General features: G+C 42.2%; 1 protein-coding gene across 1 annotated transcript; it reads right to left on the reverse strand.

The window, feature by feature from the left end:
• Positions 1-1,685: 1,685 nt before the first annotated feature.
• Positions 1,686-22,714, reverse strand: LOC124802500 (sphingosine-1-phosphate phosphatase 2-like). The gene is made up of 5 exons (XM_047263319.1): positions 21,953-22,714; positions 21,718-21,878; positions 21,551-21,640; positions 21,265-21,437; positions 1,686-4,256 (listed from the first exon to the last, which is right to left on the reverse strand). Exons 1-5 carry the CDS (start codon positions 22,422-22,424, stop codon positions 3,839-3,841), a joined length of 1,314 nt encoding a protein of 437 aa, XP_047119275.1. The 5' UTR covers positions 22,425-22,714; the 3' UTR covers positions 1,686-3,838.
• Between the last annotated feature and the right edge of the window lie 2,978 nt (positions 22,715-25,692).

Raw genomic sequence — 25,692 nt, forward strand, 5'->3', positions numbered from 1 at the left:
AAAGATTGCTAAACATGTGAGCTTTTGATCAAAACACCTCCTCCTAGAGTAGACAACACACACACACACACACACACACACACACACACACACACACACACACACACACACACACACACACAGGCTTGACTCAAAGTCCTGAGACATTGGGCATGTGAGTGTGAGTTGTGCTTGTGTATTTTATAAGGCCTTTTGGCCAAAAGCTCACGTGTTTAGCAGTCTTTTGTTGTGCCTCCCTGCGATTCAACATCTCTTCGATATGATGAGTAGCATTTTTGTAATATTGTCACTATCCCATTCTTCCACTGTACGAGGTCAAAGAGGAACACAAATTATGGATGTGGAGATGGTGCCAACAACTGACCCATGTTGTGTTACAATGCTTTGCTTATTAGATCCTAAAATCTAATAATATTAGACATTATATTACTAGTATTACTAGTTATTAGTATTTCACTCTTACACTGCCCCATTTTCTCTTTATATGAGAGAGACAGCAACCGTTATTTGTTAATATTATATGACTAATGGCACAAAGAACGGAAACCATTACTGCAATGTCACACTAACCAGCTGTCATTTTACTTTTCTTGCTAGTAAAAGTGGTACATACATTAGACAACAATCCACAAACACTTTAAAATCTTGGCACTTCAGCAGAATTCACTGAAATTAGATTCAGTTTAAGTTACTGTCCATCTGAAATTCGTACTTTTTATAACGTGACTCATGTTCCACATTTATCAGAACTAATCTTTCACTATATAGAAGAACATGCACCGTCGTAAAAGTTACTGACAGATCAAACGTATGTGTTGGACATAGCCTGAATCCAGGCCATTACATTTTGCATGTAATTACCTTTTGCACATAACGTAGATGTAACACTCTTAGAAATGCCAGACAACTGATGACCCATTTTTATCAATATTTTACCCTCCACTCTTTCTGCAGAGTGAAGAATGGTTCTTTGACACTGTATAATGCAAAATGTAAACTCTGCCTGACTTGTCACTAAGACAAAAGTCCTAATGCATATTAAAGATATTCAGTACTATGAATCTTGCAAACTAGTGTATTTTACACACACTAGATGTGAAAATGGGAAATATGGACCTGCTTCAGTAGTAAAAGCCAGGCATACACATTCTGACAGAATGAAGAAGTTGAAAATAAAGTGCTTGAAATGTAGAATAATGGGGACTTCTGAGGAAAAATGTGTTTTTTTAAACATAATTTGATTTTTAACCATATTTATAAAACAGCCTCTTACTTGTTCAGTTGTCTTTTAGTACTGCTAACACACAAGACATCTTCCACTATACTTTCAAATCATGGGACTGTGAGCAGACTGCAATTAGACATATGCTACTCCATGCCAACATCACTCTTGACACAACAGGAATGTACAATTCTGTGTACTGAAGTGTATATTCTAATGTGTAACTGGTGTAAATCCGCCAGATCTTAATATTTCATATGTAGTTTCTAAAGCTTCACATGTTACTAACTTTGCATGATTATGATGGTCATATTTGCAGGTTGTCTTCAATAAAACTAACAATTGCAACATAATCACCATAAATATTTTATTGTATAAAATGTTTAAAGCCTGTAAATCATTGATACACCACACAACCACATGTGAAATGATAAATACAAACTTTAAAGTATCAGGTACTTCTTTCAAATGCCATGAATATAATTCACAATATTTTTCATTGATACATATAGTAATATATAATAAAAGTTTTATATATGAAATTTTCTATATTTTAAAAGATAAGAAAGTTCCTAAGAACTACTGGAAGTTGACAGAACTGAAGATTCAAAGAATGTTACTATCTCAAACATTGCTGGAGAATTTGATTCAGATGCAGTGGCAACTCTGACAATTACAATGAAGAAAATATTTTTTGATTAAAAGAAGGATATTTACCAAAAGGTGATATAGCAAAGTTACCTATGGCTATTGAACAGTATCATGTAGATTTTCCTAGTGGAAAAGATAACAATCAGTTCAGGTTAAATGAGTAACAGAAATAAGCATTAGCTTAGAACTTCACTCAACTGATGTGCAGAAAGTCAAGGTATTCAGTTTCAAGAAACTTTGGCATCAAAAGAGGGACTTAAGGTAAGAGACAAGAGACAAAAGATGGTTTCTTTGCAAAGCTATCAGAATCAGTTCTTTCAACACTTAATAGCACATCCAATCTTGGTTTTGTTTCTTCAGTCACAGAAGGAGAAACTGATTGTGTTTCTCAAAGAAAATAGTTTGAAGGGGAAGAAATGCAAAACAAAGAGAAATTGGGTTCTGAAGATATTGTGCAAGTACCTTCTCCCTGGGATAGGGACCAATCACTGGAAGAGGTATAATATCATGTGGCAGTTGACCCAGATCAGATTGGTCACAAGGCAGATGTTTGTGAGTCAATTGGAAGTGACTTCACTGGGATGTCTTAATCATCTGCCTGTCTAACTAGGATAAACTGGTGGATAGTCTGGCCTGCTAACCAAATGAACAAAACTACAGGAGAATACTATGTCTGAGGACAGTGCACAAGACATTCACAGAAATGATGGAACTGGAAAGACGTATGAAGTATTATCTGATAATGCTTTGTGTATGATAATAACAGCAACCGTCACTGGCTGTGTTTTGGAATTCCCTGTTACAGTTACACATTTTTAAAAAAAAAGCCATGGTACATTTCATTAAAGTAAAACATTTTTAAATTAGAAAAGCAGTTACTCTGTTTAATAGCAGAAAATTCCCCACTGAAAGAAATGCAGAAGAAGAAGAATTCAGTTTTATACGGACATCCTCATTTGATCCTGATAAGTGGTCATGCTCCTGAAATCTGGATTGGAAGCATCGCAGGTCGTACAAACTGAACTAGAGGAACAGGTGTCTTCTCTGGAGAATGAGCTGTAATCTACGACAGAAGCTGGACTAACTGAACAGGTTGCTGTCAAAAAGCAAAAGGCTGACAAAAAGAAGCCATCCCCCACACTGTTCATGTTGGCACCTTAAATAAGATCACATTGCACCAATAACTTACAAGGTAAAAAATAAATAACTTAATCATTACAGCAAAATCTATACAACATATTTAAATGCATTAGCATCACAGTTTTAACAATCAGCTATAGCTCCTGAGGCAAGATTCCGACAAATTAATCTAAATACACCATCTGTGTCAAATGGTTGCAAATAATTACAAAAAAACTGGACTACATATAAAGCAAAATCAGTGATTCATCATGTCATTATAGTCTATAACATTTAATATTTAACCTAGCTTTAATACTCATTGTTCATCAAATAAGATGTTAATATTCCTTCATACAGATTAATACAAATAATCAACTTGTTACTTGTGAACTGAGGCAATTTTTGTTCTGTAAATACATGCTTCAAAAAAACATTACCAATGGCAGATAAATGCACCAATAAATAAGCAGTTGATTAAACAGCAGGGATACAGGCAGTATGTTAACAGAACTTTGAATTTTTTGGAGCTACATTATGTCTATAATTTAATGACTAGGATTACGGTTCCTAACTGCCAATAAAGACTAAAAGAAGGAAAGCCTTTCACAAACATGGTGAAGATCTAACTGTGCCAATCACAGAAAATTGTTTCTACAGTCTTCTACGCAAATTTTTAAGGCAAAAACAAGTATGATTACTATTATTCAAAGAGAATCCGAGGATTAAAAATATATCTGAATTTTATGTATCTTGTTACAGAAATGATAGAGACAACAAAACATTATCATATGCATAAAAGATTATTTTTGAGATCTGTGATGTACACAAAGGAACATGAAAAATCTATATTTCTGTATAAAATGTTGGCCTTTCTATTCCTATCAAGCGAAAAACATTTGGTAACAAATATGCTGTGTTAATTCCCATCAAAAAGTAAGTGATATATTTATAACTTATTTCGACAATAATCTTCTGCTTATTTTCAATGCTGTACTGCGATTCTCTGATTTCTTTAGAACTGAGGCGAAGTAAGGCACAGACCGTGGCATATGAAGCAGATTTCCCCACAGCTCTTGTAGCTATCAAGCAACAAAACCCAATAGCAGTTCTCAGTGTTGCCAATCCCAACATCTCATACGAAGGCCAAATGATGGTGTATGGAGGTGACAAAGATGATTCATACAGATTGCCAAGCTGATAATTTAACCATGCTCCAATCAGAATTCCAGTAGAAACACTTACGACAATAGTTGTATCACCACTGGAAAAGAAAATGTCAACCAGTCAATAATTACACATACTCCAAAAGATTTTAAAAGCAATTTACACACATTACCACAACCAAAACATTGTGTATTTAATTTTGTGCACAAAGGGAATTGAGAAAACAAAATAACAAAAACAGCTTCTAGCAGGATGACATCAGAAGGCAGAGAGATTAAACTTAAATGGTAAAACCTGGTCTGACAGACGCAGCAGCTATGGGAGCACAAATAAACAACACTAATATAGCGTGCGCACTCACTCACTACAACCATCCAAAACACAAAGAATCTTTCAACCACTACGAAAGTAAGACATTATCAGACAGAGATATGCCCTCAAGCCTTACACATAGCAGAAGGCCTGAACCCTGCAAAAGAAGGTCTACTTGAAAAAGGACTAGGGAGAGGGAGAGCATACCTTGTGTGATGTGAAGAAGGTACTGAATAGTGTATTTAGTACACAAAACACGTTTCAGAATTTGATGTGAATGCTAGGCAGGAAGTTGCTTATCCATTGGAGCATGCGATGAGAACTCTGAGGTGGAAAATGAGAGATGTGGGCGGATCCCCTCCCCACAGTGCTGAATGGCTGTACCAGTCCACTTACAAGAGATCATAGGTGCTGGGTAATGTACTCAAGCATCTTTAACAACATACTGTGACTGATATTTGTGAATTATTAGCCAAGACTGCCAAAAACAGTGTTATTCTGCGTTAATGCATGTTTTTTCAAGTAGGGTGATTGACTTTCCAATACATCATGTAACTTTAAATCAGCATGTATTTTATTTTTTATCAATTGTAAATGAACCTTCTAGGCTTTTATGTATGTAGGTTAGTTTGTATGGACAATTAGCAAATAGTGTGGAAGACATTTACTAGTATAGACAATATAACAAGATGTGTACATGTCTGCTTTCATACACTGAGTTTGGTCCTCAGGCTACTCAATTATGTCATCATTCAAAGCTAACTATGACTCTGTTTGCCTGTATTTATCCTGAGTATTACAATATTGCATCTGATTGGAACTTGAGTTGTGGGCAGGTTTATGCTTAACTCTGTTTTGGGTACCCCTGGTCATTGCAATTGTGTGTGTGTGTGTGTGTGTGTGTGTGTGTGTGTGTGTGTGTGTGTGTGCGTGTGTGACACTAGTATAGTAGAGCTTACAACCATTGACTGAGGCTAGATACATAACATAATTGAACTTACTGATTGATTATGAGCTTTATTCAGTTTGTTGTGTCGAAACATGTTTTACTGGTTTGTACCCGGTGTAGTTTGGTTTCATGGGTTGATCCCCAAACTTAGGCCCTAATATTTTTTTCATTATTTTGTCCTTTAATGAATCAACATATCCTTAAATACTATGGTTTATGTGGCTGATTGATTCCTACTCAAGACTGTGGGTATATTCTTCTGGTCTGTACCCGTCGTCATGAGTTTTCAAGTCTGCTCACTCGTCATACACTTAGGCTCTGAAATTTTTCTCTTCTCTTTTGAAGATTTTGAACGAGTGATTTTATGTATGTAAACTTGCAAATTGTAATTCTAGTAATTCACATTATCTCTGTATTTATTTCTATAGTTTTGTGTTGCAATGTTGTAGTTTTGACCTTGTGTTATTTGTCTTGTGACAGTATGCTCCACAGATCCAGATCTGAAAATCTGAATGCCTTATCCTGATATATGTATAGATTATGACTTGAATAGATATCTTTCCTATGTTTTCCATAATATATTATGTATTGGATACTTCTATACAACTATAATCTACCTTTTGGCATCAATTTGTACACCGTTTGACAAACCTTATAGTCTCACAAAATATTGTAAACACACTGTTTTCAAATTTTGTGAGGGGGATATTGTAATGGGACACCCTCCTCCGACATTACCTTTCCTTATAGAAATAGCTGATACCAAAAAAATGTTTAGAATCTCACATACATTAAAATTCTCTCAGCTGTTTCACTAGAAGGCTTTCATTTGATTTTGTACACAGTGTATTATATTTCACACTGAAATGTATAAAAAGAAATTAATTTGTCACTATCAATAAAGGTGGTTGTAGGTTGCGTTCCAAAAATGAACAGCATAGAGACAGAAGTGAGGACACTTTCTGCAGGACCCAACCATCATTTTGCAGGACAATGCTCAAGCATGTACAGTGTAAGCTGTTACTGATTTGTTTGACTGATGGGGCTGCTAAGTGCTAACCACCTACTGCACTCCCCTGACTTAAGCCCTCGTAAGTTCAACTAGATTTCTAAACTGAAGGAAAAACTTCACGGCATTCGCTTTAGAACTGTTACAAATTCGTCGGGCAATAGACCACGCCGCTCGAACTGTCAACACAACTGGCACTGTTACGAACATCCTACGACTTTCACAGCACTGGCAATGGATTATACAAAATGATGGTGACTACTTTGAAGGTCAGTAAAACTTGGAAACATGTACCTATTTTGTATGAGCTGTAAATAAATAGTTGCCACTATTAAATTTCCAACCCTCATATATGCTCTTAGCTGTTAATTTTTCCATGTAAGCTTTTTATTCTAGGTTATCTGTTCATTCTGAATACTGTGTGCACATTTTTTTTACAATAAAATGGTTCTTATGTTTTTCTTTAAACTTTTATCACTTTCTTTAATTGCTTTACTGAGTATCGAAGCAAAAAAACACACAGGTTACGAGCCCACCATACACAGTAAATGCAGTTTGATAAAAATCACAAAACAAAATGAAGATCAGTGATATATTTGAAACTGGAATTACGGGACTGAATTCCTAACAGTTAACAAAGAAACTGAAAGGAAGAGAGAATTACAAGACACAGCTAACTGCTATCAAATCATATCTTCAGCATGTGAAGCTATGGGACCGCATCTCAGGTGAAATAAAGGGCGAGTCAAAAGTGTGTGATATTAGAGTGGAAATAATATCAGTTGAGTCAGCAATTTACATGCACCTGCAGAACACAACAACAGCATAAGGGGAAAATTAAAACAGGTACATGAAGATTCTGGACTTTACTTAAGAACTGGTTTGCTGGATGCACTCCTTAAAACTTGAATGGAGAACTGCAAATTAGTAGAACAATATGCATCCAAAATAATTTTCACTTCCAATAAGTTAAGTACTTTGAATTTCAAAGTGAAAACAATATGCATCCAAAATAATTTTCACTTCCAATAAGTTAAATACTTTGAATTTCAAAGTGAAAAATGAGTGGGTAGGGTGCATTGTATGGGATGGATTACTGGATCACTACAAATCAATGATTATGTGCTTCAAGAATTCCAATATGCCAATAACTGGAGACTATTAAACAAAATTGCTTTAAGAAGTGAAGGATGAAAAGCATTACCACTTCATGAATAGTGACACAGCACAGAAAATTTGTGATAAATGAGGCTGTCATATTTACAGTACGAAAAAGAATCTATTTGCAAAAGCACACTTGATAATGGCATCTATGAATTGGACCAACCAGATAATTGTTTCATTAAAGCCAATTCAGTACCACTATTAAATGAGGCGAACTTATGGCACAGGACTGACTGTTTGATTAATTGAGAGGGGTTATGGGACCAAACAGTGAGGTCATCAGTCGCGCAATTCTGAAATTAGTCACAGAAGAAAGACAGTCCGCTAAAAGTGGACAGGTCCAATCAGAGGAGTCACATTATATAATAATAAACATTAAACACACACAGTAAAAGGCATAAAAAGTAAGACCAAATCTAAAAACTGGAAAAATGGGGGTGGTTATGGGGTTACAGACCAAGAAGACTGGAAAAGAAGTCCCAACCACAACCAACCTGCCCCTGCTCCACGACTAAAGTAGAACTTTATATCTGGAAATATAAACCACTTTCACAGATGAAACTGGGAACCAGTTCAAGCATCCGTGGATCATCTGCCAACATTAAATTTAAGGAATCGGGAAGACTATACTTAACACGGAGGGCCGAAAGAAGGGGACGTTCCACCAGTATCTGGGATATTGTCAGTCCGGCTCCAAAACCACATTGTGAGGATGGGTCATTACATAGGAGGAAACAATGGGTGAGTCAGGTATGACCAATGCTTAAACGGCATAAAAACTGGAAAACTGGAACAGAAGCCCCAACCATAACCATCCTGCTCTGCTCCAGGAGTAAAGCAAAATCTTATAACTGAAAATAAAAACCACTTTTACATAGGAAACTGAAGAGCAGTTCAACCATCTGTGAATCGTCTGCTAATATTAAAGACAAGAAATCTGGAATGCTATACTTAGTACGAAGTGCCAAAAGAAGGGGACATTTCACCAATATATGGGATACCGTGAGTGACTCCACAGTCACACTGTGAGGGTGGCTTGTTACACAAGGGAAAACAATGAGTGCATCCATATGACTGATACATGGATGGCATAAGACAGTGGGCTCCTTCCGAGATGAGTGGAAGGATGAGTGCCAACCTGCAGTAGTCACTTCAATTGTGTGGAGTTTACTACTAAGAGCAGTAGCACACCAGATGTCATTCCACTTTTGTGCAAAGTGAGATTTAATTTGTATCCCTATATCTGCACCTGGAATCACGAAAGGAAATGGGGCTCAAGTATCTGCACCACTAGCCAAATGATCAGCCACTTCATTCCCTGGGATGCCCACATGACTTGAGACCCAGAGAAAGACAACTGAGCAGGCTGCACAGCTAAGGGCAGAGAGGTCATGGATAGCACAGACCAAAGCGTGACGCGAGTAGCATTGGTCTATAGCCTGCAGGCTGCTCATGGAGTCGGTACTTATTAAAACACTGTGAAGGTAGGGCTGAGTAACAAAATGGAGGCTTCTGTTAGTAGCTAGCAACTCTGCTGTGAACACACATGACCCTGGCTGTAAATAGTGTTCCATGCCAGCAGGAGATGTAACAGCATATCCTGTCTTTCCTATAGTTTAGCACCATCAGTGTAGAAGATGGTACCACCCTGGAGCTCTTCGAGTATGGAATATACAAGACACTTGAATATCATAGGGGTGACAGAGACATTAGAATACTGGAACAGGTTGGTCCTAATCTAGGTAACATCCATGGGTGGGAGGGGGGAGGGGTGCGGGAGGAAATATATGGAGCACATTCCAGTGATTGGAAATGGAGATCCTGACAGGGGGAAGTGAGACGCATTCCAACCAGCAATCCCACCCAAGGGCAGGTATCAGGAAGGAGACATCCCTTGCTTGCAAAGAGGAAGGGGTACAAGGTATGGTCAGGAAATCATCAAATGGCAATTGTCTAAGAAACCAGAAGTGGGCTCCATCGTATTTGTAGAGGGGGAATCTCTGCTTCTGCAGTGGGAATAGTGTGAAATGTACCGATTGCCAGATACACCCCATAATGATGAAGACAGTCAAGTAGTTCCAGTGTGAAAAGAGCCGTTTAGCCATAAGCCTGACATCCATAATATAGTGTGGACAAAACCAAAGCACAGTAAAGATGGAGAAGAATAGCACAGTCTGCACCCCAAGATACGTGGGCCAGGAGACAGAGAGCATTAATTAGGGTGTACTGGGGGTTTCAGGGAGAAAACTGGAAGCCATGGGAAATTGCCCACACAGAGGGCTGGCATTCAGCAGATGCCACCAAGTGAGAGCTGCACCAGATGCAAAAATCTGTCGTCATACAATGCTGGGGTAACCAGAGGTCCAACAGAAGTTACAAGCTCACTGTTGGTGAAAGTGCCACTTAATACAGAATCCTGTGGGATACTGTTTTCCTGGATACGAGGGGTGCTAAGTGAAGTGCCAACTCTAACCTGGAAGCGCCGGTGGGGTAAAAACTCAAGGATAAAAATCTGAAGGGAGCCATGAAAGGCCCAGTCATGGATTGTAACGAAAATGTGATGGCACCAAGCCATGTCGTATACCTTATGTAGGTCAAAGAAGACTGTGACAAGGTATCTGAGTTTACAAAGACCCGTCAGATTTCTGTTTCCAAACTAAGAAAATGGTCCGTTGTAGATCGTCCTTCCTGGAAGCCACACTGATATGGAGACAACAGGCCCTGAGATTCGAGTACCCAACATAATGAGAAGCTAACCATCTTCTCACGCAGTTTACAAAGTAAGTCGGTGAGGCTAATCAGTCAGTAGCTGTCAAGAGATGTTGCTCTGTATCCCTATGCTGTCTCACCATTACAAGGGGAAGACACCCAATGAGCCAAATGCGGTTGAAGACCCTAAGTAAATGTTGCCTCTGGGTAATGTCCAAGTCTTGGACCATCTGGTTGTGGTTGGAATCTGAGCCTGGGGCTGAGTCATGTGAAGAGGTAAGAGCCTGCAAGAATTCCCATTCAGTGAAGGGTTCATTGTAGGCTTCAGCTTGGTGAGGACTGAAACATAGGGGAGTTTCAACTAGTCAATACTGCCGGGGAAAGGTAGCAGAACAGGAGGGGACACCAATGCTGCTGCGAAGTGTTCAGCAAGGACTAATGGATCAGTACACAGAGCACCCTGTAAGAGAAGACCCTGGACAGTTGATTGTCGCTGGCAGGCCAGATGGCTACGGAGTCTGGATGAAACCTATGATGAAGTGGCATACATCCCCAGGGAGGAAACGTAGCACTCCCAATATTCCTTTTTACTCTGCTCAATAAGGTAGCGAGACTTAGCACGGAGATGCTTAAAAGTGATAGGATTAGTCTGTGAAAGGTGTCATTTAAATTGTTGTAGTGTCTGTCAGCAGTTCTGGATAGTGACTGATATGTCCTCGGTCCACCATGGTTTCGGTCGACAATGAGGGGGACCTGTGGATAGGGTGACAGCAGTGCCAGCAGCGTGAAGAATAGTGTCAAATACATCTTGCACAACCGCATCAACGCAATCCAAGGGAGGTGCAGAAGTGCACAGCAGACACACATAAAGGAACTGGCTCTGCGGAATGCCCAATGTGGGTACTTCCAGGGTGGTACAAAGGGGGATCCAGTCACCAATAACACTGATGCAAACCAAAGTGCAGACACCTCCAGATGCTATCCCAGGGACCAGAATGGTCCATCTCCCCACTCTCCCATGGAGAGGACAGATAGCAGATGGCAGGATCATACGAAGCACCAGTCAATGATCCTTTACCACTTGAAGAGAGAGCCATTTGAGAATGGCCAGATTCTTGCAGCTTGATATGCATCATGCGCTAAGCATCCACCCTGATACTACCCTCTCCAATCAGGGGCTTTCCCCATAGGAGCCATCCAGCCACAGCAAGGGCCATCTGGCATGGCAGCCATTGCCGCAACTTCCAATGCTCCAGAATAAGCAACGCACTCAGTGACCCTTCTTGGGTGTCTTGCTTGCTGTCAGAACTGGGTCAGCCCTTTGAGAGCTTCTGGTGGTGTTTGCACATTACTCCATAGACATATTGTTAGTATACGGATTCCACTTGGACTCTGCCAACACAGTTTGCAATCTCTGTCTCCCTCCTGGCAGGACATCTACATCTGCTGCCCTACCTGTCCTCCTCCAAAAGCTCCCCCCTCCTTTCCTCTCCCTTGGAGATTTTAATGCCCATCACCCTTTGTGGGGCAGTGCTTCTTCATCTAATTGGGGGGCTCCTCATTGGCCACTTTCTTGCGGACCACGACCTGTGCCTTTCTAATGATGGTTTCCCTACCCATTTTAGTGTTTTATAAGGCACTTTTCTGCCATTGATCTATCACTCTTCCCCTTCCCTTCTTCATTTCTTACCCTGACTGCATGCGATGAATTAGTGACCACTTCTCGTTGATTCTCTTGTTCCCTTCATGCTTCCTGCTGACCATGTTACCCCACTGGGCCTTCCATCATGCTCATTGGCCTCCATATACCTTCCACCTTCTTTGCAGGTTGTATTGATGAAGTTGTCTGTGATGTGTCCAGTAAGATAATCCGCACTGCTGGCATTGCCATTCCCCACTTGACAGGCCCAGTTCACCGTCGGCCAGTTCCTTGGTGGAGCATGCCATTGCCACCCCTACACATGATCGTCGCACCTTACAACATCGTAAGTGGCACCCGTCCTACACCAGTCTTATTACCTTCAAACATCTTTGCACCAAAGCCCATTACTTAATAAAATAGAGCAAACAGGTATATTGGGAACTCTGTCTCCTCTATAGGTTCTTCTGTCCCTTCGTCACAGATGTAGGCTACACTCCATACCCTCCAAGGCTGTCAGCAGCAGTCTTCCATTCTGCCCTTCCAGATGGCCAGATCCATCAGTTCTTGTGGAACACCTCACAACGTATTTTACAAAAGCATTGGTGTCACCCTCTTACTCATCTGCCTTCCACTTCCTCCGGAAACAATGGGCTGAAGCTTCCCACTTATGTTTCACCCTTGTGAGGTGAAATCCTACAATGAGCCTTTTACTGAATGGGAGCTTCTTCTGGCCATCTTTTCTTCCTGTGATTCACCTCCTGGCCCCGATTCCACCCTAACCAATGGCTTCAACACTTCAGTTGCCCATAACACCACTATCTCCTCCACGTGTTAATTGATTTGGCTCCAAGGTATTTGAGTCCTTGAATCTCAGGACCTTTTGTCTTCTTACCAGTACGGCTTACTGGACAGGTGGTCTCCAACTGACCATTTTTCAGCCTTTATGTGATGGTCCCCTGTAGGGTTTGACCTCCATTCTTCAAAATGTTCCTGAAGGGCGAGCCAATTGGGGAAGGGCGCCTTACAAGGTGCATCGTGTCCTTCACGCATTGAGATCTTTAGCCCACTTTCTCGTCATCGCATTGCAGTCCTGCCTATTCTCCATCTATTGGGCGAGAACACCTCCCTGGATGCATTTTCCACCATGCACTATGCAGTGTCAATTTCTGCGTCGAGAATGACCATGGACTTCTTTGCACCTAATATCCAGCACGGTAACCAGTCCGTTGTGGTGGGGCCGCCATGTACCCTGATGGTTGTAGCCCCCTGACCACACAGGGATCACTCTGCTGATGCCTGCGCCGTTAACTCTCCACGTATGCCAAGAGGTAGATGCCCATCACCCTGGGGCATCAGGACTCCTGGCAATGGCCATCCTGCCATGTGGCCTTTGCAGCAGCTGGGTGGCACCCGTGAGGAGGGCCCCTGGTTGGAGTCGGCGGCATCAGGACGGATGACACGCGATGAAGCGTAGTTCATCATCTCTTGCTAGTGATGAAACACCAGCAGTCTCTAAGCGAACACGAGCTCAATTCAACACACAGGAGTACGACCACAAATCGTTCCCGTCCCTGGCCACACCATGGGGGGGAACGTCAGGCTAAGGATGGCAGTGGATCTTATTCGCTCTGGTACCTTGTATGTTCGAGAGCTGATGGGGAATCTTTCATGACGAAGCCTTAGTTTTTTTTTTGAGCATTTAGAGGACAAGTTCGGGGAGGTGGAGGGCTTGTCCAAAATGAAATATGGGTCAGTCTTGATCAAAACACCATCTTCCGCCCATTCACGGGCGTTACTCACTTGTGACAAGCTGGGGGATGTTTCTGTAACGATCACGCCACGTAAGAGCTTAAATATGGTCCAGGGTATCATATTTCACAGAGACCATTTTTGCAGTCCGACGATGAGCTGCACGCCAATATAGAGCGGCGAGGTGTACATTTCGTCCAGCATGTCCACGGAGGTCCGAAGGATAATCAGGTTGCCACTGGTGCGTTGATCTTGGCCTTTGAGGGTGATAAATTGCCCGAGAAGGTCAAGGTGATGGTCTACCAGTATGATGTAAAGCCCTATATCCCTCCCCCGACGCGGTGCTTTAACTGCTGGAAGCTCGGCCATATGTCTTCCCGCTGTATTTCCAGCGCCACATGCCGAGATTGCGGACACCCATCACATCCCAATACTCCACGTGCCCCGACTCCCATCTGTGTCAACTGCGGAGAGCACCATTTGCCTTGCTCGCCTGACTGCAGGATTCTCCAGAAAGAAAGGAAAATCATGGAGTACAAGACCCTGGACCGACTGACCTAAACTGAGGCTAAGAGAAAATTTGAACGCCTGCATCCTGTGCGTATGATATTGTCTTACACCGCTGCTCCAACAGTTCTGGCATAATCAGCTCTGCCAACCTAGGTGACCTCTCAGAACTGGAAGACTACACCTGCCCCCTTGATGGCGGGAGGGGGGGGGGGGGCATTTCCCTCCCTACCATTGGGGACATTCGTCCCCAATTCTAAGCCGGAGAAGTGTAAGTCTTCTTTGGCTTCTCTCGCTAGGAAGGGGTCCCTTGGGTCACTCCCTTCCCAGGTTTCTTCTAGTGGGAAAGACGACCCCCTCCAGTGGCTGAAGAGCCCGAAAGCAGCTGATTGTAGGGCTTCATGCTCCTCCTCAGTCCCGGAGACTGAGCCAGTGAAGTCCTCCCAGCCAGGGAAACCCAAGAAGCAGCGAGAGAAATCCAAAAAGAAAACCCCTAAGACCAAGGAAATTGCGGTGGCACCCATGCCACCGCTACCTACAAGCTCTGCAGCTGAGGATGGGGTGGGGATTTTGGTGTCCACTGAGAACCTAGATCTTACCAGACCCTCAGAAACAATGGATATAGACTGATCAGGCAATAAATCAGTGGCAGCAGGTGACTGAGGCGTAAACTGCCTCATTGAATGTTCCATGCCTTCCCAGTCTCACAATGTCATCCTCCAGTGGAACTGTGGTTGTTTTTTCCACTGCTTGGCTGAGCTAAGGCATCTGTTAAGCTTTATATCTGCTATCTGCATTGCCCTCCAGAAAACCTGGTTCCCAGCAAGGCGGACCCCTGCCCTCCGCGGCTGTAAGGGATATCACAGGAACCGTAGCGACTATAATCCAATGTCAGGTGGTGTTTGCGTTTATGTCCTAAACTCCGTCTGTAGTGAACATGTGCCCCTTCAAACCCCTCTTGAAGCTGTGGCTGTCAGAATAAGGACGACGCAGGAAATAACTGTCTGCAGTGTATATCTTCCCTCAGATGGTGCAGTAACCCTGAATGTATTAGCTGCACTATTTGATCAACTCCCTAAACCTTTCCTACTTCTGGGAGATTTTAATGCCAATAACCCCTTGTGGGGTGGTACCATGCTTACTGGCCGAGGCAGAGATGTCAAAACTTTACTGTCGCAATTTGACATCTGCTTCTTAAATACTGGGGCTGCCACACATTTCAGTGTGGCTCATGGTAGTGACTCGGCCATTGATTTATCAATTTGCAGCCCAGGACTTCTCCCATCTATCCACTGGAGAGCACATGACAATCTGTGTGGTAGTGATCACTTCCCCCTCTTCCTGTCACTGCCCCAGCATCAGGCACACGGACACCTACCCAGATGGGCTTTGAACAAGGCGGAGTAGGGGACTTTCACCTCTACTGTCACCGCTGAATCTCCCCCACACGGTAACATCGATGTGATGGTTGAGCAGAAAACGTAATCCCTCGCTCTTTAGGGTGCCTGAGAAGTAAGGCAGCCCCTCGGTGGTCGCTGGAAGTTACTGAAGCAATTAAGGAGCGTCGGCCAGCTCTACAGCGGCACCCTTCCCTGGAGAACCTCATAGCCTTTAAACGGCTCCGTGCCCATGTTTGCTACCTTATCAAACAATGGAAGAAGGAGTGTTGGGAGAGATAAGTCTCCACCATTGGGTGCCACACGTCAGCTTCCCAAGTCTGGGCAAAGATCAAACGTCTTTTTGGGTACCAGGCTCCAACAGCTGTCCCCGGTCTTGACATAAATGGCGATTTATGTACCAACACAAATGCGATTGCTGAGCACTTTGCTGGAGATCCTGCGTCGGAGAATTACCCCCCAACTCTTCGCACACTCAAACGGCGGCTGGAAGGGGTCCTCTCATTCACTACATGCTGCAGTGAATCCTGTAACTCCCCATTTACAGAGTTGGAGTTCCTCAGTGCCCTTGCACATTGCCCCGACACAGCCCCTGGGCCAGATCACATCCACAGCCAGATGATTAAACACATCTCATTTGACTACAAGCGTCATCATCTTGTCATCTTCAACCGGCTCTGGTGCGATGGCGTCTTTCCATCGCAATGGCAGGAGAGCACCATCATTCCAGTGCTCAAACCCGGTAAAAACCCGCTTGATGTGGATAGCTATTGGCCCATCAGCCTCACCAACATTCTTTGTAAGCTGCTGGAACGTATGGTATGTTGGCAGTTGGGTTGGGTCCTGAACTCACGTGGCTTGCTGGCTCCATGTCGGAACGGCTTCTGCCAGAGTCCCTCTACTACTGATAACCTTGTGTCCATCGAGTATGCCATCCAAACAGCCTTTGCTAGACGGCAACACCACCTGATTGCCGTCTTTTTTGAGTTGCATAAAGCATACGACACGACTTGCCACACTGTATGAGTGGGGTCTCTGGGGACCACTCCCCATTTTTACCCAAAACTTCCTGCCACTCTGTACTTGCCGTGTCCAAGTTGGTGACTCCCATAGTTCCATCCATATCCAGGAGAATGGAGTCCCGCAGGGCTCTGTATTGAGTGTGTCTATTTTTAGTGGCCATTAACGGCCTAGCAGCAGCTGTCTGGCCCTCCGTCTCACCTTCTCTGTATGCAGTCGACTTCTGTATTTCGTACTGCTGCTCCAGTACTGTTGTTGCTGAGCGGTGCCTCCAGGGAGCCATCCACAAGGTGCAGTCATGGTCTCTAACCCAAGGCTTCCAGTTTTCAGCCGCAAAGTCACGTGTCATGCACTTCTATTGGCAAGGGCCAGTTACCACCCTTTGAAACAGATTGCAGAGCACGTCGGTGAGGCTAATCAGTCAGCAGCTGTCTATGGACACTGGGTTTTTGCATAGTTTAAAGACTGGAACAATGATACTATCTCACCATTGTAGAGGAAAAATATCTTTAAGTCAAATACAGCTGACAACACTGATTCGATGGAGTCTTTAAGTTGGTGTTCTTATGTGTGTGAAAGGTAGGTGTGTAAGAAGAGGACACCAGTGCAGTTGCAAAACGGGCTGCAAGATGTTCGGCAAAAATTTGCACGTCAGTAGATGTATCACCGTGAAAGAGGCAACATGGGACAATTAATCTTTAATGACCCATCAGACTACAGAGCTTTGCCCATACCTGTGATGAAGAGACATATGTTCCCAAGGAGAGGCATAGTGCTACCAGCCTTTCTTCTTACTGCAATTAAGTTAATAATTAGCCTTAACACTGACGAACTTGAAGGTGATGAGGATTGTCTGTAAAGAAGCCATTTAAGATGTTTCCAGGCCCTCCAATGATAATGAATAGCTGTTGCGATGTCTCTGGTCCTCTACAGAACCGGCTGGCTGCAGAATGGGCTCACGGAAATGAGGTGTGAGTGATCACATCAGAGATATCCTCACAATCTCATCAATGCAGTATGACAGAGGAGACAAAGATGGAAGCAAAGGTACACAACTACCAGTTGGCTCTTCGAAGAGCCCAACATCATACATTGTTTGTCAGTGGTCAAATTGAAGTGACCACTGGATAGTGGTCAATGACAAATACTGTCACACTGACCATTGTAGCAAACTCGCAATTTGGGGGTTAGAGATTGTAAAGTCGATAACCAAAAAGGTACCATAGTCTTATACTCTCACATTTTTTAATATCTTTGTAGGTATTAAAACATTAGCATTCCGACCCAAAAATGACCACTGCTCACCAGGCGTGTTGATATTTCAATAGTAAAAATACGCATGATAATATATCATACTGCCATACCGGTCGGTAGCAACATCGGTCACATCCTCTGCCAGACAACATATACAGACCGCTAGGGAAAAATTCTGCCTGTGGCTTGAAAACAAAAACACTATAGCTATTTTACTCTGACACATGGGAAGCATGTCAAATATAAGTGCTGCACATACTTAGATCAGAATAAAGTGGTTGACCGCTAATTATTTATAGGAAACCTACCGTACTCACAACCAGAGAATGTGGTTGGTTGAGCCTTTTGTTCACTGTTATCAGACTGCTAAAAATGCTGGTTACAACAGTTGGCTGTGGATGGTACTTGTGGCTGATATCACAACTAATGTTATTTGTTTTCACTGTGTGCTTTAATTCCTCTGCGCATCACATTTTATGAAACAGACTCTACAACAATGCAAGCAGCAAAAGTGTGTAAAACAGGACTAGGTTATTACTATCCTGCAAAGCGAACTCAATACCGCACATTAAAATGGAAACTTGTGAATGCATCCAGAACAAACTGCAAACCACTATAAAGTGCATGAAGGGTTTCTTCCTTTTCCATTCACATATGGAGTGCAAATAGAATGACTGCTGAAACACCTCTGTGAACACAGTAATTAGTGTAATTTTGTCCTTGTGGATGAATTGCTTGCGCGGGGGGGGGGGGGGGGGGGGGGGACCAAACAGCGAGGTTATTGGTCTCATCGGATTAGGGAAGGACGGGGAAGGAAGTCTGTTGTGCCCTTTCGAAGGAACCGTCCTGATATTTGCCTGGAAAGATTTAGGGAAATCACAGAAAACCTAAATCAGGATGGGCAGACGCGGGATTGAACCACTGTCCTGAATGCGAGTCTAGTGTGCTAACCACTGCGCCACCACGCTTGGTGTCCTTGTGTTCCCTGAGGGAGTGATACACAGGGGATTCAGGTTTTTCAGGATTTCTGTGATGGTCCCTTATGAGTCAAACCAAGCAGCAACTATTCGTCCTGTCCTTTTTGTGTTTTCAATGTCTTATCTAATTCCTGTCTAGTATACATCTGACAAACCAGAGAACTAGTCTAAAACAGTTGACCAATGGTCTGTAAGGAGTCAATATCGGCTTACTGTATTTCCATTACCAATGAACTGAAGTCTGCCACTGTGACAACCTACTGTGATTATTCGCTTTCACATCCCCACAAATCAGCAGACCCACGTATTTGCACAATTCCAACTCTGACTCATTCACTGCAGTCTCAGAACATTATATTTCTGTACTTTGTGAAGCGTCTAGTTTTACATTTGTGAACATTTAAAGGAAGTTGCCAGGCTACTTATGAATTTGAAATCAATTAAGATTTGACTGGATACTTGTGTAGCCTTTTTTAGACTGCACTACAGTACAGATAACTGCAACTGGATACCTGTTCCCTCCCAAAGTAGTACATTACAATTAAGTGAGGCTGTAACCCAGTTCCAAATTCTGCACACAATCTCACAAGGACTCCATCAGGCTCTGGTGCCTTGTTCAATTTTAGTGATTTCAGCTGTTTCTCAATGCCACAGTCACACATCTCTGGACAGTACTTCCTTGGCTTCCTTTGCAACACTCTGCTTTCACTTTGCTACCCCCAATTTCAGTTCTTGTATGATCCACAAATGTTTGGGCACTAACTTTCCGACACTGAAACCCTTAAGATACAATGAGAATTTATTTTTGTTTTAAGAGATATCTTGGATCATTGGAAGCCTCTTATTCCACCCATCTGCTTTGACCAATGACGTAATGGTGGTGTGTGTGACGGCACTACGGTGCAGTGGTTTTGATGAGTCGGGTTGTTGTATTTGACGGTGGACTCTGGTGGTGGATATTGATGTGTTGAGTTAAAGTGTGGTATTGGGTTCATTTAAGTCTTGTTTATCACTGCAATAATGAAGGACTGAGTCAGGACAGTCAGTGCTGTAATGTGGATATGGAAGTGTTTGCACTGTTTTCAGCAAGTTGTTTTTTTTCTTCTGCTTCTTTTATTTATGCGTTTGGAATTTTTGTTAGGCCTGGTCAGTTTGGTATTTGTCATCATGTATTTTCTTTTCGTGTGTGTGTGTGTGTGTGTGTGTGTGTGTGTGTGTGTGTGTGTGGTTTTTTTTTTTTTTTTCTATGGTAACTGACATTTATAGTTAAAGAATTTCTGTTGTGTTTTAATCGATCTAGTGACTATGGGGGTTTTGGTGGTGGTTTGTGTTACATAGGTGTATGAAGTTTGTAGGTTTTTTTTTTTTTGTCAGTAGGTAGAGAAAGCTGCATTTCAGCTACATAGGTCAAGGGAAATGTCCGATTCCACTTTTCATGGATGAGGATGTTGGTTTTTTGCCAATGAGGGCTTCATTTGAGCTATACTGGTCTAAGGGACGTCCAATTCCCCTTTTCAGAATGGCAGATGTTGGTTTTTTGGTATTGTGGACTTTGTTTGAGCTGTATAGGTTGAGTGAAGTGTACAATTCCTGTTGGTTTTGGGGCTGTACTGTTACGTCATAAGTTGGGATTTTTTTAAATAATACTTGTTTTGGGATGGTGTGATGTTTTGTACTGTCATACATTTAGATTGCCCCACCCTAAACCCTCTATTTCCCGCAGCTGTCCCATCAGTTTCATTTTATTGTTGGAGCGAGACATTCTTGGGTAGTTTTTATGATTGTTGGCATTTTTATATGCTGGAAGTAGGCACTTCTGCCATACTGATGATATCATGGGTCAGAGCAGACGGGTGGAAACAGACGCTTCCGTAATGCCGATATCTTTTGATAAGATCCTACCACAGCAGTCTAGTGCTTCACCATTATCCTTTGGACAGCCTAAGATATAATTAACTATCTTTGTCTATAGCACTAAGCTTTGTTTTACAACTATTATGCAGGAGTTGTAGCTTCTATAGAAATACAGCTCCTACTACCAAAGGCATAATACATATAAAGGTACTGGCAATCTGACAATTTCACTTGCACCCAAAACTCTACCGTGCTTTTGTGTTAAGAGTTTAGCATTAAAGGGAATGGAAATTACTATGTAATGATGAATGGCACTAAAGAAAGCCAGGCCATCTTAATTTTCTAAATTATAATTTAATTTATTTTTTTTATACTGTAGAGAACATACAGGACTTTAATAGATTTGGATGTTATTCAGAAATCAAAATATAACACACTATATTTAAATAACAAGGCAGCCAAACTTTTCAACATGAAACAAAACTGATCAGACTCCAATAAGAATGATTTAAGTTATATGGCTGATGTGTGTCTACGTATTAAACATTTGTTATGTACTTACCGAGTTGGTGTCCATCTGTCACTGCTTGGATAAAACACCATCACCAATATGGACACCAGCATGACAAATCCAGGTGACCATTTATTTGTAAGAAGATAATGGTCTAACGTGTCCACAATGGGAACTACGGGAAACATCAAGGCTATGGCTAACATAAGACCGACAACAATATCCTGAAATAGGAATATAATGCTGTGAAATGTTGCTGAGAGAATCTCCCAGTTTATTTTTGTTAATACTTAATTCTTACAAAATGCATCTGAAATAAAGTGTAATAGTCTCTTACTAGAACGGAGTGCATTCCCAAGTACAGCCGGCTAACACATATAACTGTACACCAGACGACAGCAACTATGAGTCCTAGAGTGACTGAATACTGGAAAGAAAAGTATATGTTGTAAATTATCGCTTCAAATTTAGTTACATTGCTTGCCTGAAGTATGTCAATCATACCTGATACCGGTTCATTGTGTACAGGATAACAGAAAATGGTATGGAAACACCAACCATTGCGTGAGTCGATGGCATTCCATATTCTTGTGCCCACTTTTTTTGCAATCTGATGGCCGGGTATGATGGACGAGGCCAGCGAACAACATCCTTAATACTTTGGCCTGAAAATTAGGATGTATCAAACGAATTTACACATTTTCTATAACATGCATATCATTACGCCCGAAACACTCACCAATATACATTATAATTGCCCACACTAAAACAACTCGTCTCCCGACAGCACCATCAATGTTCCAAAACCAAAAGGGAATAAAGGAGGCATAAAATATTTCGTCACCTAATGCCGTCCCAACAATGAACAAATAATGCCAGAACAACTTAGTAACGACATAATCACTAGCTTCGGTTTCAGATTCCGAAGAAACTGTTTCATCATCCACGTCTGTTTCCGGACAGTCTTGTTTACTTTCTGTACCTATTAGGCCTTCTGAATCAGAGCGGCCGTTACTAACAACACCAGAACATTGGTTTCCCACTCTATTATGAATATTACATGCACTTTTTGATTGCAAGGTGCTAAGTGACTTCGTCAGTCCGTTTAATTCGCATTTGTCATGGAGTACTTTCTTCGGAAACACGCCAAAATACAACTGAATTTTTGCTACCAAGCTCGGACTTTTTAGGTATTCCACAATACCATCCATCCTGTAGGTTTCAGTGTAAACTCTTACCCTTCTCAAACATTAAGTGTAAAGAAAGGAAATATTGTTTTACTTGTTGCACACCGGATTTCTTCCAGATTAAGAGCGACAATGAACATTGTGAAGTATACTCTTTAAATACACGATGTTTTCATCGCCTTCGGTCCGTTTTAAACAAAAATGTTTACAATGCATGATTCTGTCGAAGTTTCCATTTACAAATCACATACACACGCAACTTCCACATCTCCACTCCTTCCAACCGAACACACTGATTGAAATGCTGAAGGCTCTCTAGCTGTCAAAGGTGGGTTAAGTCACAAGAAAGATATACCTATTTACGGCCAGGTTCATGTGCAACTAAACTGAGTACAATCCAACTGGCGTTCGGCTGAAATCGACCGATTAAATTATGGCACGAATGTAAAAAAAGTGGACTAGGCTACAACTCAATATGTCACCAAAACCACAGTCTAACATAACAATCGCGACACTTCGCCTCGGTTTTGTTGCCTACGGCGCCAGCAGCGTGCCAAGCGGCCAGTAAGTAATGCTGTTGAATGCGGCGCGATCGTGAAAGCGAAAGGGAATAGTAGTTGTTTATTTTGGTTTGGACAATGGTTCTTTTACAAACAAGAGCGTCTGTAGTGCAATAAATTGCAGCAACAACAAGAATAAGATATCACATCGGCCGTTCTTAGGTTTCCTATAGACCGTGAGATGTATATAACGTAATGTTACTAAAGTGTATCGCCAGGATTCGCTTGCAAACAACATGTGTATTAATTATTAATGTTTCGTTTTAGGAGCAGAAAATGGCTAGTGAACAGCAGACGAGAAGATCTTATGAAAAAATACCCTAATTTACCTTTATAATAATGTTAAGTTTTGTTCGCTACACTTCGAACAAAACCAGTTCATGAATGCAGACAGTAATAAACTCGTGTGGAATGTAGTACCCACACTGTTTGACATTCCTAATAAGCCACCTGAACTGACGATGATGAGGAAACTGCCACAAAGTTTCGACAATCCGTCTAAAGCTGTAAAACACTCCCGTGGCACAGAAGCAGCCAGAACAACGCTCCAGTCCCAGGTTTATCTGAACCGTCAACAGAGACCTGCTTTGACGATGAAGTGGTTAGATTAAGTGTAGTTATTCGTGTCTTGCAAAAGCATATGCAGATCGCTAGACATCGTGATAAACTGTTACAGGACAAGGAAAGTGCCTTTCATTCAACTAAGTACAGGTAGTAACAGAAACTGTATCAGAAGGATCAAGTGAAGAACAACAAACAGATTTTGAAGATTATAGGATTCCGATATTTAAAGAAAGGATATCCTTGACTTGTTGTTAAGCAGATTAGCATGCTGGTAAGAATTTAAGAACTTTCAGCATTGCAGCGCGTCAGCAATCGTAAGCATCGAAATAATTATGAAAAATCCGCCTCGATTGCATAAACTACCTGGTGTTTACCTAGGTTTCAGCGTTTCCTGGCCATGCGCATGCGCAGTGATTTCGATAGCCGCGCATGTGAGCAGCCTGCAGTGCCTCAGTTCGGTGGAGAGCCTGTGACCATCCTATGTTGGCTGGGGGCGAGGCAGTACACACAGGGTTGAGATAAGTAATATTATTGACTTGGTACATATGTACCGCGTATTTGTAAAAAAAAAATTATGGGGCCTTGCCGCTGTAGGTGTTGATTTTAGCCTTTGACTATGCCAATTTAGGCAAGCTGATTTATATTTGTTCTGTAGAAGGCGTGGTTACACACGCTGAAACCTAGGTAAACACCAGGTAGTTTATGCAATCGAGGCGGATTTTTCATAATTATTTAGATTAGCATGCCATTGAAGCAGAAACGTCCTGCGAGGTGGAAGGATGATACCAAGGTGTTTATTATATTACAGAATTCAGACACACTGGGTTTGTCAAGATGTTTTATGTTTCCATCAGTGCATACATTACAGAGGTATGTGGAAGTCATATGAATAAAATGTTGGATAAGTGACAACATATTCCACCTTTAGAGCAGAAGCTATACCATTTCTCCGATACTGACAAACTAGAGAATATTTCGTTGGATAAAAAAGTCTCTAATGGCACTTTTAACATATGACTGCACTTCTGACCTTGTTATTGCCTTTGAGGACTTGTGGTTTACACGCACAGCATATTTCTCCCACTATCTGGCAGTTGCTTGTCCCACTTATAATAATATAAAGATGAAGATCGTACTTGTGGCAACAGGCGACAATGACTAAAACACAGTAGACCTAAGGAACAACAAATGAGGTGCCGATCCCTTTTACAAATAGAGATATTACTCGCTCAAACAAAGTTGACACTCGGCGGGATGGCTGATGGGAGCGGCTGTAAGTGGGAAATGCCTTTACGGTCGCTCCCATCAGCCACTGCGCCGAGTGTCAACTTTCTTTGCGCGTGTAATACACGTCTGTGCATCTTAAGTGTGAATCTGCGTGTTGATATTCATTTGATATCAACGTGGTAAGCTGCAGTTCTATCCAACGTCACAAGTGTTTCTTCGCGAATGTGTTGTAGCTTGCCATTGGACTCATGATTTTTACCTCTACTTGCGCTTATTGTACACTACTGGCCACTAAAATTGCTACACCACGAAGATGATGTGCTATAGACACGGAATTTAACCGACAGGGAGAAGATGCTGTGATATGCAAGTGATTAGCTTTTCAGAGCATTCACACACTGTTGGCGCCTGTGGAGACACCTACAACGTGCTGACATGAGGAAAGTTACCAACCGATTTCTCATACACAAACAGCAGTTGACCAGCGTTGCGTGGTGAAACGTTGCTGTGATGCCTCGTGTAAGGAGGAGAAATGCGTACCATCACGTTTCCGACTTTGATAAAGGTCGGATTGTAGCCTATCGCGATTGCGGTTTATCGTATCGCGACATTGCTGCTCCCGTTGGTCGAGATCCAATGACTGTTAGCAGAATATGGAATCAGTGGGTTCAGGAGGGTAATACGGAATGCCGTGCGGGATCCCAACGGCCTCGTATCACTAGCAGTCGAGATGACAAGCATCTTATCCGCATGGCTGTAACGGATCGTGCAGCCACGTCTCGATCCCCGAGTCAACAGATAGGGACGTTTGCAAGACAACAACTATCGGCACGAACAGTTCGACGATATTTGCAGCAGGATGGACTATCAGCTCGGAGACCATGGCTGTGGTTACCCCTGACGCTGTATCACAGACAGGAGCGCCTGCGATGGTGTACTCA

This window comes from Schistocerca piceifrons, chromosome 6 (assembly GCF_021461385.2).
Source record: "Schistocerca piceifrons isolate TAMUIC-IGC-003096 chromosome 6, iqSchPice1.1, whole genome shotgun sequence".
In the NCBI taxonomy this organism is placed as follows: Eukaryota; Metazoa; Arthropoda; class Insecta; order Orthoptera; family Acrididae; genus Schistocerca; species Schistocerca piceifrons.

Bases quoted from the DNA above. Each gene is read 5' to 3' on its own strand.
- LOC124802500 (XM_047263319.1), bottom strand. From the start codon at position 22,424: ATGGATGGTATTGTGGAATACCTAAAAAGTCCGAGCTTGGTAGCAAAA. The intron at 21,641-21,717 runs GTATGATTGACA...TTTTCTTTCCAG, and splicing joins ACACAATGAACCGGTATCAG to TATTCAGTCACTCTAGGACT. The intron at 4,257-21,264 runs GTAAGTACATAA...TTTCTTTTCCAG, and splicing joins GACAGATGGACACCAACTCG to TGGTGATACAACTATTGTCG.